General features: G+C 34.8%; 1 protein-coding gene and 1 pseudogene across 1 annotated transcript; one reads left to right on the top strand and one right to left on the bottom strand.

Moving 5' to 3' along the window:
- Positions 1-1,310: 1,310 nt before the first annotated feature.
- Positions 1,311-3,586, top strand: LOC7493582 (probable inactive receptor kinase At1g27190). Its single transcript, XM_002305202.4, has one exon. The coding sequence runs from the start codon at positions 1,461-1,463 to the stop codon at positions 3,288-3,290; it is 1,830 nt and encodes a 609-aa protein (XP_002305238.3). The 5' UTR covers positions 1,311-1,460; the 3' UTR covers positions 3,291-3,586.
- Positions 3,587-11,686: 8,100 nt separating this feature from the next.
- Positions 11,687-15,219, bottom strand: LOC18097570 (phytoene synthase 2, chloroplastic-like; annotated as a pseudogene).
- Between the last annotated feature and the right edge of the window lie 331 nt (positions 15,220-15,550).

Raw genomic sequence — 15,550 nt, 5'->3', positions numbered from 1 at the left:
ACAACCCTCTTAAATTCTTGATTTAAAGTGTTTTTTCCTTATTAATTCCACCTACAATATCCCAAAACCCTATCTTTACAGAAGATTTGAGTAAAAATATAAGAAAAAGACAATGCTTTTTTCCTTCCAATAATGGTCGCCAACCTCTATTTCTAGTGGGAGATAAATTTTTTACTTGATTTATGATCTTGCCACTAGTCAATGTTTCTTTGTTATTTTAAGTCAATTTCTCGGCCACCAGTATTATTTTATACTGTCAACCTACTAAATTTATATGTATTCCTCAACTGATATTTGGAAAAGCTTCACCTCAATTTATAACATATTTTTTATTTTTTTATTATTTATTTCTTTTCGTCAAGATTTATGTAATATCCCACATCGACGGGTGAGAGAGTAGTAGCTAGTCTTATTAAAAGTGCTGGTTGCTAACTTGTCATACGCGTTTTGGGATGTCAGACTCTGAAATGAGCTCGCATCACCGGGAACAAAATCATAAAAATGATAAGGTCAAAAGCGGACAATATATGACAGGTTAAGTCGGGCTGTTACAATTTACCACCATTCGACAAAGATTCATTAATTTTGTACTAAATGATGTGCAATTATTATTATGTTTGATTAAAACTTATTTAAATTTATCATAATACTTTTAATAAATTTTTTAAAGTTTTAGATTGAGGGTTTACAAAAATAAAAAATATCATTATATAAAAATAAAAAAATTTATCATGATTATCCACAACAAAATATATAAGAGGTGCATTTTTTTTTTTATAGTAAAACCCCTTTATAATGTTTCTGAGTGGACCTAGAAATGGACTTGATTTTGGCACAGAAAAATTAGCCTGAAGAAAAAAATAAAAAACCAAAATCAAAGGTCAAGAGGAGCAAGGTAATAAGTTATAAGTTTTAACTATGCTATTTTGATATTATTTTAATATGTTAATATGTTAAAAATAATTTTTAAAAATTAAAAAGATATTATTTGAATATATTTTTAAATAAAAAACACTTTAAAAAACAATCACAACCACACTCTCAAACACAGATTTTAAAGTTAGAGTTATTTTTTAAATTATTTTTTTGTTTAAAAATATATTAAAATAATATTTTTAAAAATTTATTTTTAATATTATAATTTTAAAACAATTTAAAAAAATAAAAAAATTTTTTTTTTAAAAAAAAATTAAATTTTAGCAAACTTGTATTTCGGTCGCATCTTTATATTAATAATGTTAAAAATATAGGGACTAAAGAGTTGTTTATCAAATATTTCATGTGATTATTACAGAGATTTATTTATTTATTTACTTAGGTTGTCTTTGTTAAAATGCAAACACCATGCATCCCTCCTTCTCGATCAATGGCCACCCATCGTCTCCCTCTTCCTCTTCCTCTTCTCTGACTAACAAACCCTAACTCTCTCTCTACAAACCTCAAGATTCCAATCTCAAGAAATGATGAAGAAGAATACCCTCATTTCCTTCTCTTTACTATTCTCCCTCTTTGCCTTCTCTTTCGCCATAGAAGATGATGTCACCTGCCTTGAAGGAGTCAAGAACTCCTTTACAGACCCCCTGGGTCGACTCACTTCTTGGGATTTCAACAACAACTCTGTTGCTTACATTTGTAAGCTCAACGGTGTTTCTTGCTGGAACGAGAAGGAGAACCGAATCATCAGTCTTCAATTGCCGCTGTTTCAGCTCTCAGGCAAGTTACCGGAGTCTCTCAAGTACTGTCATAGCTTAACAACGCTGGATCTTTCAAACAATGATCTTTCTGGGCCGATCCCACCTGAGATTTGTAACTGGTTGCCTTATGTAGTCACTCTTGATCTCTCCGGGAACAAGTTTTCAGGTCCGATCCCACCGGAGATTGTGAATTGTAAGTTCTTGAATAGTTTGATTTTGAGTGGAAATAAGCTGACTGGTTCGATTCCTTATGGTTTTGGTCGTCTTGACCGGTTGAAAAGGTTTTCAGTTGCTTCTAATGATCTGACCGGTTCGATACCGGAGGAGTTGGGGGTTTTTCCGAAGGATGCATTTGATGGGAATGAAGGGTTGTGCGGTAAGCCTCTAGGGAAGTGTGGTGGGTTGAGTAGTAAGAGTCTTGGCATTATAATTGTTGCTGGGGTTATTGGTGCTGGTGGGTCTTTGATTTTGGGGTTTGTGATTTGGTGGTGGTTGTTTGTTAAGGGAAAAAGCGGTGGTGGCAGTGGCGGCGTCGGCGGAAGTGGTGGTAAGGGTGATGATTCTAGTTGGATTGGGTTATTGAGGTCACATAAGCTGGTTCAAGTGACATTGTTTCAAAAACCTATTGTTAAGATCAAGTTGGCTGATATTTTGGCTGCTACTAATAGTTTTGATTTTGAGAATGTTGTGATTTCGACGAGGACTGGGGTTTCGTACCAGGCGGATTTGCCTGATGGATCTAGTCTTGCTATTAAGAGGCTTAATACTTGTAAGCTTGGTGAGAAGCAATTTAGGGGTGAAATGAATAGGTTAGGGCAGCTTAGGCATCCGAATTTGGTACCATTGTTGGGTTTTTGTGTTGTTGAGGTGGAAAAGCTTTTGGTATATAAGCATATGCCTAACGGGACTTTGTATTCTCAATTGCATGGGAGTGGATTTGGCATTGGTCAAACTAGTGTTTTGGATTGGCCTACGAGGGTGAGGGTTGGTGTTGGGGCGGCAAGAGGGCTTGCTTGGCTTCACCATGGGTGCCATCCACCATATATTCACCAGTATATTAGTTCCAACGTGATACTTCTTGATGATGATTTTGATGCAAGGATTACTGACTTTGGGTTGGCAAGGTTGATTAGTTCTCCTGATTCTAATGATAGTTCTTTTGTCCATGGAGATCTGGGGGAGTTTGGATATGTTGCTCCTGAGTATTCCAGCACTATGGTTGCATCGTTGAAAGGTGATGTTTATGGCTTTGGTGTTGTGCTTTTGGAGTTGGTCAGTGGACAAAAACCTTTAGATGTCAGTAATGCTGAGGAAGGATTCAAAGGGAATTTGGTGGATTGGGTTAATCAATTGGCGAGCATTGGTCGAAGCACAGATGCCATTGACAAAGCTCTAGTTGGGAAAGGTCATGATGATGAAATTATGCAGTTCTTGAAGGTTGCTTGGAGCTGTGTTGTTTCCAGGCCCAAGGATAGACCTACAATGTACCAAATCTATGAGTCTCTGAAGGGCATGGCTGAGAAACATGGTTTCTCTGACAAATACGATGAATTCCCACTGATCTTTGGCAAACAAGATCCTGATTATAAGGAGTAGCATAGGCAGAACAAGAAGAACAAAATATTGTTATCCTTGTGGAGAATAGTATCATTGGGGCATCTTTGCATGCCATGCTATGTTTCAAAAGACCTTAACTAAATGGTATGCTTCTTGTTATTGTGCTCAATTGTTGGATAATTATGTATATTTCATGAGGCATAAGGCATTGTAGCTTTAATGTAAGCTTTAATGCAGCCTAGGAAATTTTTTCTCTTCCCCACTTGCAAAATTGTTTCTGATTGATCTTTCATTTGTAAAATGTTTCTACTGGGAAAAAGCTTGTTTTCATTGAAGACGATGCTATGTTCATGTGACACAAAGTGATGACCTATATTCTATATTTGACTTCATGCTTTTACTGATGGTTTTTGTGCAGGTAGTAGTTATCTGTTAAGCTAATATTTTCCAACTTCCAAAAATCTGAATTGTGAGAAATTGAGGAATTAACGTGTCTGCAAATCATGATTAATCTGATCGGGTCCTTTGTTTCATGGTGTCTCAAGATTTCTTATACTTATTGTTCAATAAGTTTAGCAGTTTTCATTTTCACCTCGCATGATTTTGCAATGCACTGGATTATGCATTTGCAAATCAAATGAAGATTCACCTGCCTAGTTTGAGACTGCATTGATTCTTCCAAAGGCCCTGTTAACGGCCACTGGCCTGAGAATACCCTTCTCCAGTTTCCATTTTCCATTTTCCAGATTGTAGGGTATATACTCTTTGTAATTGATCGACATCATGTTTCTTGTTGATTTCTTTATGATTGCCTCATCAAGTTGTCCCAATACTCAAAATTGGAAACAAAAAACAGCTCGCAAGTCTTTCGAAGCTGAAGTTCCAACTGAAAACTCGCATGAAATCTTTAAACTTCAAATCAAGCTCCAGGGGAAATGGCAAGTTCTCCAGTACTAAATTGATGCCTTTAGCTCTGCCTTCTCTTTTTCACTTTTGTTGAGTGGAATAGATTCTTATTACTTGCCTTTTAAGATTCCTTTGTTCAAACTGCTCTTGGTACTACTGACCCAAAGACAAGTGGCATTCGAAAATTATAGAGCTAAGATAGCACTTGCCCTTCATGTCTGCCTCCATCCATGAGGATGTGACCCCATAAAAATCTCTTACTGCAGCTGGAGATGTAGCCACTAGTGCCTTCAACTGATCCATACAGACCATCTCCTAAAATGCCTTGGATTTATTCAGTTCTAGATTATTTCCGCTGCTGCAATTCAATGGAATTATTTTTGTCAACAAGGAGCTAAAAAGTGGAGCCCATTAAGCTCGAAATTAGGAGCCTGTTCGGCCTAGAGGTTGGCAATAGCGGTCTTGGTGTCGGTGTGAGCGCTCAGAACCAACCTTGAGGGGCAATCTCGTATTCGTGTCCATACTTCCTAGCTATTCACAATTGCTGCTTTCTCCACTGGCATGATCTCTTCCTGCTCAATTGATCAAGCTCATAAATCCACAGCAGAGAAGAAGAGGACAGTCATTTCAAATCCCAGAAGCACAAAGTTCTCGTGATGACATTTAAAGTTATCCCAAAAAGAGTGAGTTTGACAGTCAAAATTGTCTGGGTCATATGCATTGATTTTGACCTGGCTTTTTGTCCGGGACCATGAATGGTGACTTTTGAGCATGTGGGGCTGAGCTAACTTTATGCCTACATCTTCTACTTCTATACAAGTAATGCATGGCTTTTCTGTGCCTGGATTAGGGGCATTGCTCGTGTCCTTCAAGTGCATGAGCACATGTTCTTGACCCCACCCTCCATCAGTGACCTCCTCTGCGATAGATTTCAACTCATCTGTTCAATGCGCTGCTATTGTAGAAGAAGGGCAGGGAGTTCCAAACTTCCAATGGTGGATTTCATGTACAGGGCAAGAAGCTACAGATTTTATCTTTATAATTATTGTTTTTTTTCAAAGGAATGAATTTCAAGTTCCTGCAAGACTTTTCAATGCCTAACTTAAGTAGGTAGCTAGTAACCAGAAAGATCAATCAATTTCTTCCAAGCAGGCCTGCTTGAAATGTCCTCCCACCAAGCAGTCACTTTCCCTCTCTTTCACTGAGTGCCCTAATCCAGCTTTATTGACTATGGTGGCAGGCAGATGGTAAATCAACAAGACTGAAATTATGACCAGCTAGATATTTGCTTTTCCTAATTAGTTTTCACCAACTTGGAGTCACCTTGCTGCCCCATTCATGGCAGGATTTCAACTTGGAAGACAGTATTGAACACCAATTCTTTGAAACTGGGGGCTTCAACTTCTTTCTTCGTTGCATAGTATCGTACTGATCCTTGACCCGTGCCATGCAACGATTGGATCATTTTTTTTAACTTAAGAAAATATGAAGGCATTGTAGACGTATTTTTAAAAAGAAAAAAATCATAAATGCGAAAACCGATGCATATTGAGTGATATTGTTTTAGCTATTAAGTTGATGATATATTAAAAGATTTTTTTTTATTTAGATATTAAGATGATGATATATTAAATTGATCCAAAACATCTTTAATTAATTTGTAAAATTTGTAATCTAAATCATGAGATAGTAGTAATTTAAAAAAAAAAACATATCGAACCAAACTATGAAATCCAATTCTCAATCAACACATTGTCAAAGGAAAAAAATTTGGGAAAAAAATATTTTTTTTTAAAATGTGATGTAGGTCAACCCCGACAAACCTGCGAGACTCGTAACTCGAGGTATGAGAACGAGATAATTACATAGAAAGAAAATAAAAAAGATTATAAAGCTCAATTCCCAACCTAATGCGAAGGATGAAATAAAAAAAATCAACATGAAAAAAAAAACTCAAGACAACTCGGGTTAACCTGTAAGATCTTATTTTATATATTTTGTGAAACTATTTTTTATTTAATTATATGGTAACAAAAACATACGCTCGCAAAATTAAGAACTAATCAAATGTTGGAATGTTTGTTTAAGATCACGATAACGATATATAAAGTAAATCAAAACAAATTATGAATCTCAATTCAAAATCAATAAAATATTGAAGGATGAAATTGAAAAAAACAATTAAAAAAAAATCTAACATTGAAGGATAAAATAAAAGAAAATAAAAAAGATAGAAAAAAATCTAAATAAAAAACTATCCAAGTCAACTCGATTTAATCTTCCAAACCTAAACCCGAAGGAAAAATTAAGAAAATGTTAAAAAAAAAATTGATTAAAAAAATGTAGTGTGCAAATTGTGAAAATTAAGGACCTAACAATGTTTTTTGGTTGACTGGATATGAGGGTTTCGTATACTGAGGAAAACTTCCAACGCCTGGTTGGTGCTTAGTTTTGCAAAATAAACTTTAATTTTATTTATTTAAAACAATCAAGGCTTGAGGGATCAAATTTAAAACTAAAAACAATGGGATGAAATCAATCCGTTGGTATATTCTAGAGAGTTGAAAAAGAATTACTGCAAATGTCACTGCAACTGTTAACTCACCGATGAAATTATATATGGTTCTCCTATCAATGATATGCTAAATCGTACCGAGGGAATTACCAACGAAATAAAGCTGGTATTTTTTTGGCGTGCATGTTCCGTCTGTAAAGCCATCGATAAATTTATTAACGACGGACTCACCAATACACCAAAAATTACCAACGAGCGTTTTTCTGACAGACGTTTAGTGTAAATACCGACATAAATTCTTATTCGTAAAACTGATAAATCTGGTGGTGTAAAGAGAATGGTGGGACACTTTCAAAGCCACCTCAGAAGGCAACGTTTGGACATGAGATGATGCAGCCCATGCCGCCCAATCGCTATCGCATGTGTCGCACATGCCAGCTATTATTCTTTTAATAATATTCATATTATTCAAAAGACCAAATCATCATTTGTCAACTTATTTATTACAAAAAAAAATTTAATTTGAAAAGACAAAAAAGACCCTTGATGTATGTTTAATTTTTTTTCTATTAAGGATAATATATATAATTTTTAGATTTTTTCTTATAAATCTTATAATAACTAAATTAAGTACCATAATAAAAAAAACTATTTTACTCTCAATAGTTTTTTATTGAAAGGATAAAAAATAGTAATTACACTACTATGATTGATGAATGGTAATCTGTTTCTATGGGGTCTTGGTTAATTCACCATGGATCTTAGTTTTTTTTTTAAAAAAAAGAAATTAATGCCCCATACGCCAAAAAGCAGAACACTTGAAATAATAAAATAATTGTTAACGTTTTTCGTCTTTCACCCTGTTCATCTGTTACTCTTGGGACCGAAAACGCGGGATTTTTTTTGGTATAGAAATGATAGGCAGAACATAGCAAAAACGCATGCAAGACATGCATGCATGTTAATGACAGGCAACAATGGCACCAGCATTAAGCAGCTTCATATTGCATCCGAAGTCATCATATACATGACAGAAATACAAACAATGATAGTTTAGTCGTCAAATATCTGTGCAACGGAACAGAATTGATAGCGCCAAAGAAACAGCGATCGAGACTCCATTAATTGATGAGAAGCCATGGATATGAATCCAGAGCTAGGGTGGACAGCATCATCCTATATAAGCAAATCAAAAATAAATAAATAAATAAAAAAAAAAATAAAAATAACACAGATAACTTTCAAGATAAGAAAACATAAGAGACAGAATACACAGATAACTTTCAAGATAAGAAGACTTTGCTTGATGCACGAGCTAGTTAGATCACCATTCGAACATAAGAGTGATTTTGTCCTAATTGGGAGAAAAAAGGGATTGTTGGGGCTCCAGAAACGAGGCACTTGTAATTAAGAGCCATTCTAACTCCATTAATTTCCAAGTCAATTCTTTAAGCTCTAATCTACAGTATCATTCAAACAAAAGTTTATCATGGAAAATAGACGGGGGAAATCTCCAAGCAGTACCATATAAATTTGCAAGATCGCTGGATTATGAACATAAACTATCCAACAAAGAAATTAACAATCGAAGAAGCTAAATTACAACCAGGAGGATGCAGGAGTAGTCCAGCCATAAGGTAAACACACATATTGACGTACTATCTAGTGGACTTCATGCAACTATAAGATCTAGCAGAAAACATCGATATCTAGAAACTTGCTTTTACTCGAGCTATGGCTGATCTCCTTCTCTTTATAATAGGTATTCAGTGTCAAAAGAGAAGGCCTGAATTGGGAAGTGAAGGAGCCTCTGGAGTCGAAGAAATCCTGCAGGTAGGACGCTGATCTTGTCTCCTCCTTCTTATAAGCAGCAGAGAGCCCCTCACGGGCAATATCTTTAGACCCACTATCAGTAGCCATATCTAGGAAATAAAAAAGATACCGAAGAAACAGTAGTACAACTTTATTTCCACACAGAAAACTATGCTTCTATTTTTCTCTCTCGCACACTATGACTAGGGTTTTTTCAATGCCTTGTTGAAGACGAACGACTAACCTGATACATGCACACGCACTTATATACTCTCCTATACCGACCAAGGATGTATCCTGCCCTGATTCGGATGGCAGCTAGCTAGGGCCAACCTGGATTTACTCTGTTTCCAATATCCTCCATGTTAAGGAAATTTAATCCTGCTTAAATTTTGATTACTGAGAATATATACTTGACAACATTCATATCCTCTTCCGATTAGGATACAGATTCTCTATGTAGATTGAAACATGCGATAAATGCATGTTTACTTTTAATCCTTGGCTTAGATGTCAAATTACAAAACAGTCCCTAAACAAACAAATGGGCTTTCAATATATATAGTGATCGAAAGAATGAGAAACAATTTGGCAATAATATTTTCTTCTTCTTTTTTGTTCTTTCATTTATTGACTTTGTCTTGGTTTGTATTCAAATTTTGTGAGCTTTACAGGAAAATAAAAGCAAAGGCCACCTTCTCTCTGGAGACAGAACAAAAAAATATCATACATTCAAAATGCCAGACCACATGGTTTTTTTCCCTTCTCCTCCTCCTTGCAATTCTCTATAGCATTTAAGCCTTAAAATGGGATTAAATTTTGACCATGCATAATTTTTTTTTTATATAAAAAAGTTAGAATCATATATGGGGTATTGGTTTTAGCCATTTAGACGAGGCTTAAAATGGCTAGAATCCTTGTTGTTCGAGCCATGCTCGAACATCCTCTCCCTCGTACACTCGGACTCACCTAAGATGTAGAAAACATCATTCTCTTCACCAATAGTAGTACAACGATCACCATGAACCAATAATTAATACCACTACTAAAAAATTGATAAATACAAACGGAAATACCGAGGGAATATTTTCATCGGTAAATTTCCGAGGGATTTTACCGACGGAATTTACCGACGGAAATATTCCCTCGGTATATACCGACGGAATTACCGTGGGAAAAAAATTTAAAACAAAGCAAAAAAAAGAAAGATGACGTGTCATTTTTACCAACGGAAATACCGATGGAAAATGAAAATTCCATCGGTAAATTGTGAACACTGTTCATCATGTCAATTACAAAAAGAATCACCGACGGAATTTTCCAGGGAGTGTTATTTGGCGGTTTTATGAAAAAATTCAATTAATTTAAAATTTTCATTTAAATATTACAGACGTAATTGTTGGCGGTTTCTGAAAAAATTTTATGAAATTGAAAATTTAAATTAAATATTACCGATGGAATTACCGACGGAATAATTAAAAAATATTAATATTCAATTATCCGTCGGTAAATCTGTCGGTAACGCGTCCCAATAAAAAGCCTGAATCCCCTTATTTCACAAGAGACAGACTCATTTCTTCTCCTTATTCTTCTACTTATTCTTCTTCTTCTTCTTCTTCTTCACTATATGTAAAAAACATCAATATATATTTCTTTCTTTTCTTTTTTCTCCTCATCTCCTTCTCTTTTCCTCCATGCTTGGGTATGTCTTCTTCTTCTTTCTTCTTTTATCCTCTTAGTTTTTTTTTTTTAATTAATATGCTTAACGAAATATTTTTTCTCTCCTTAGCTTCACTTGCAACTACATTAAGGTAAGATTTTTTTTTTCTTCTTTTTTCATGATTTTTTTCACTATATTTGTTTTTTATTTTATTTTTAATTGTTTTTGTTCTTAATAATTGTATAAACGTTGTTGTGAGATTTTTTTTTTCATATGAGATCAATTTTTAGTTGATTTATTTATAGGATTTTTCAATTTTTAGCAATTGCAACTTTATTTTTTTAGTTGAATTTATTTTTTCGTTTTATTTATTTGTTGCAAATTTGTTTGAGTTGATTTTCTTATTCTTTTTTTCCAAGCATTTTGAGTATATATTATACAGTGTTAATTTATGCTAATTTAATTATTTTATAATTTTATAAAATGAATTTTTTTAAATGTTTTTAAATAATTACCGACGGAAATTCCATCGGTAATTCCGTCGGTAAATCCGTTGGTAAAAAAAAATTATTACCGAGGGATATACCGACGAAATGAAGCGGATAAATTTATTTTTTTATTACCAACGGAAAAAAAATTACCGAAGAAAGATTCACCGAAGAAGCATTTCCGTCGGTGATTCCGTCGGTAAATTAATTACCGATGAAATATGTGTCTTACGCCGACGGAAAAATTCCGTCAGTAAAACTGTTAAATCTTGTAGTGTACCAACTTCTCCATCAATGATATTTGTGTTTCTTCACTCATTATAAGATCACTCTTTATCATTGCTTCACTCAACACGAGTCATCTACAACTCTACGCACCATAAGGTATTCACAACATCACTCTCCACACTCTATGAGGTAAGTTAATATGATCAAAGTTTATAAATATCTTCGTCTCTAAATAAACAATAAATCAACTCCAAGATAACTCAAGTAATTCAAGTAAGAGCTTCATACAAACACAAGCATTTAAGTTCTAACAAGAACATTCACTATATATTCGCTCTCACTTTCTTTACTCTTTGATACATTTTTCTTTTTATATATTTATTGATTTAAGTATTAGAAAATTTCTTGTTCTTAATGGAGATTTTTGTTGTAAAAAATATCAATCATAGAAAAAAAACCTAAAATCAAGTCATATATTTTAGTTCAAGACACAATACTTGAAAAGATCAATTCAATTTTGAAGTATTCACCACTATCAAATTTCATTCTAACATTGAATGAATACTTGTTGTATGGGTGTATGCATGCTAATTTACATATTATGAATAAGAAAAAAAAACATTTTTTTCACACTAGGTATATAATTTTTATCAGGGTATAAATAAAAAAAATGTTAGATTAAATGTTAGAAATGTCTATATTAAAAAGTTTTCAACATTCAGAAAACTCTTGGCTTATGTTAGTAATTCTGGTTTGTTTTTTATTCTCAGAGAATAAAAGATTGAATAAATTTTAAGAAATAATATTCCAATTACAATACAAGCACTAGAGAGTAAGTGATAAATTATTTTAAAACTAGAGGATTGATTCCCTCAATTTACAACTTGAAATTCATATTTTACCAACAAGTTTGTAAATTGATTTATTTTACATACTGATATATATATGTGTGTTTATATGTTTATGTAGAAACCATTGTTAGGGGAACAACAATTTTGAGTTTCAGTTCATGTTTTTGTTGAAGGAGATGGCACTCTCGGAGATGGAATGATGAGAGATTTTGCATAAGCAAAGGCAAAGAAACTATCTTCTTGGTCTTGCTCGCATATGCCCTCTTTGTGAAGTTGTTGCAATCGTTAGCCTCTATCTCATCTAGTATCTGGCGATACATCAGCAAGGATGCCGAAATCTGCAACATCCAAAAACTTTGTGTGTTCACATGGAAATGAAAGCAAAAAAGATACTATCAACTATCAAAAGAACAACCTAGTTATGACTCTAAACTTCTCAGTCTGAAATGCTGATCCTTTCATTTCGTTTGCCATGATCACACTGTTACTTTGTTGGATTGCTTAAAAGATGAATTTCTGATATCTCGTTGCTCACGAGAGCTTTATAAGATGAAGCTTTGGATCTATTCACAGCAACAGCAATATCAAAAAGTAAAAAGAAAAAAAGGGCAAAGTCATAACTGAGAACAATTGCCAGGACCTTCCCCGGCTAGGCTTCCCTTGTGTGTGATTGCCTATGTAAGACAAGGAAATGACTGGTTTGTGTTAATTGGGGTGGTGCGTTTGTTCAAAGCCAAACATGTCACGATTTTCGATCTTCAATTAGTTTCATGATTTCCATTGTCCACTCAAGGCCTAGACAAATCGTTTTTGTCTTGAAATATCGAGAGATGTTGTTGATTGTTTACCGGCCATCGACTTGCAGCACTCAGTTCTGTCACTCCTTTCTCTGCCTCGTCAAAGAACATCCTTGCTCTCTTAATTTGATTCTTCATAAAGTTTCGCCATTTTTCTGTCACCTTTGCAGCAAATATGTCATCATCGGAAAGCCCTGCCTGTGTCAGCTCATCTTGTGGTAGATAACCCTTCCTCTTCTTGCGCTGCAAACAAAGCATCAGGAAAGGAAAGGGTAATGAAAAGAACTGCATGTACAAAAGGATGACTAATATAAACAAAGAAAAATAGGTAGGAAAAAAAAATTATATGATGAGAATCAGTTCACCGGAGACTACTCGATGCAGCATCCAACAAACAGCGGGTGCCAAGTATTTTTTAAGTTTGCGGCGTACAACACTCTGCACTTACTCTTCTCCGACATCCCTGAGTATGTTGGTGAGCTGATTAGCTATCCCTAATGCCAAGGCAGCATTATAAACACTCTCGGTTGGTGCCTGAGATTCAGGTGCAATACCCATTACTGGAACACTCAATAGTCCAACAGTCCCTGCAACATAATAACAGTAAAGATAGAGCTCATCGAAGTTTTTGTATCTTGATTTCGTCAGATCCATCCTCATTCCTTCAATCATATCTTTGAATGGCTGTAACAAGATGTCATAGGAAAGAGCATCAGATTGTGATTGACTTCATGTCAAGTGAGAAATAAATTAACATTTCAGTTTTAGGCCATGACTGCAAATAAATAAATAAATAAAATGTTTCCAATAGCTGCTAGAACGAAGTCAGAAAAACATGACTGCAGATACCCAATAAACACAGAAATAGCACTCTACATTCATGCTGGAAAATGATCTCAGAATTATCTACAGCTACAAAGGTCATTACAGTTCGAATGAAAGCTGCCAACTTACTTACACATTGCTTATAGAAATATACTGAAGTATCCTACAAACACGATACATTGCAACGCCAAAAATATTTTTGATTGGTAGTAGAGTAATTATTTTCCAGTTGAGATGTAATTTGATTTTAAAAGTACTGCCTAACCTGAATGTCAACAGGAAATTTAGCCACCGTGTCTGCTAGAGCAGCATCCATCATATCGAATGGACGTCCTTGGAAAAGATCTTCCAACCTTGCCTCCCACCTATCTAAAGCTGTCGGTGCAATGCGTGAAGCATTAGGCCCATCAACCAGCTCGTCGGTCCTCCTACACCACACTACATGTGCAGAAAACATTGTAAGAAAGAAGCAAAAGGCTGATTTTCTGTCTTGAGAGTCATCGTCTCTTACATCCATAGAACCTTCCGATATCATAAACTGCACAGAGCTGATCAAAATTGATTTCAATCATGAATTAGAAGAAAAACATTAAGGGTAAACATCAGGTGTTCGATATTGAAACCAGTTCACAGCATACGCTTCTCTTTGAGAAATATTGTCCACAAAATTCTGATTATCAAATTAATTAAAATTTGAAATAAACTCCTTGAAAAGAGCTCTCAAGGCTTCACATATATCCTAGACAGGAAAAGATCAGTTCTTATGGTTCTCATAACACATAATTAGCTCCACGATTAGCACCAATATTTCACAAACTTCAGAAAATAGATTTCTTCTTCCTTTAGATTTGTTTGCTCATTGTTTGATAATCAAATCACATAAGAACACATGTATGCTATATAGGATTGGAATCACCCTCCTCCAACTTCAAACTTCCCTTAATATTCCAAAGGGAAAAGAGAGAATGATCATTTCTGATAGAAAATCATATCTCTCACTCACCATATATTGCCCAATTAGCCCTTCGCCTTTCCAGGGTCATGAGCAAAGTTCCTGAGAAAGCAAAAAGCAAATTATAAAATCATCCACAAGTACAGCATATTCTGGATTCAAAACCCAGAAAGAGCCAAGAAATTAAAATTCCATTAACTGAACAACAGGAAGCTAACCCAAGTAAAATGTCTTGGCATACTCAGCACAAACTTCTCCGCACCGATCATAAGCTTCACTCAACAAGCTCGAAGTCCCTGGAAGAACAACATCTGGATTCACATCAAGATCACCTCTAGACAGACTAGACTTCAGTTCTTTCTTAACCAAAGCTGCCTGCTTCATCACCGCATTATAAACCATCTCATCGGATGACAAAACAGCCATTTCTCCAGCATGGCTTGCTACAATGCTTGATGTTACAGGCAATTTGCTTCTATTACTATTACCACCTAAATACCTCAGATATGTATTGATAGAACATGACTTCCATTTCTGTTCCCTACCCTGTTTTCCTCCAACCTTAGAAAACAAACTCCGATCTCTAGAATTACCAAACTTTGTTGTATCCGAAACCCTGATAGAATCCAGCAATCCAAAACCATTGGAAACCGTTGTGCTTGGTGTGGCACTACCAACCCAAAACAATGCTACAGCCATTTCAAAAAACTAATCTTTTTCCAACCACACTCTCTTGGAATCCTCCTTAAACAATCCCAATTCACTTAAAACACCAAAGTTTTCTTCATTTCAAGATAAACCCACTTCAACTTTTGAAGCAAGAATCATAAACAGCAGCTACCTTCTTCCCACGCGTAAAAAAAGCAAACAACTTTTTTCAAAAGGAACCCCTCAGACACCAGCTCTTAAATATATCGAAACAGAAAGAGAAGCTTTGTTTAGGCTATCTGTAATTGAAAAATTTAAAAAAACAATTCATAGTCAGAAACTATATAATAAGAAGATGATAAAGATTAATGTGCTATGATAAACTGATGATAAAAAGCCAACCTCTTGCACCACTCACTTAACAACAAGAGCTTTCTCCAATGAATTGATGAGACAATAAGTGTTTTTATAAGTAACGACTTCACATGAATTTGGAAAACTAACAACGACCACTAAGCAAACTCTCCACTCTTCCAGGGACTCTTACAGAAATAGTAGCAACGATTTTGTTTTGTTTAGTGTTTTTTTTCTGCTACTAACCCGGTGACTACAACCTT

Source organism: Populus trichocarpa, chromosome 4, assembly GCF_000002775.5.
Source record: "Populus trichocarpa isolate Nisqually-1 chromosome 4, P.trichocarpa_v4.1, whole genome shotgun sequence".
NCBI lineage: Eukaryota > Viridiplantae > Streptophyta > Magnoliopsida > Malpighiales > Salicaceae > Populus > Populus trichocarpa.
The sequence above is the reverse complement of the archived record's forward strand: the minus strand, read 5'-3'. Positions and strand labels throughout refer to the sequence as shown.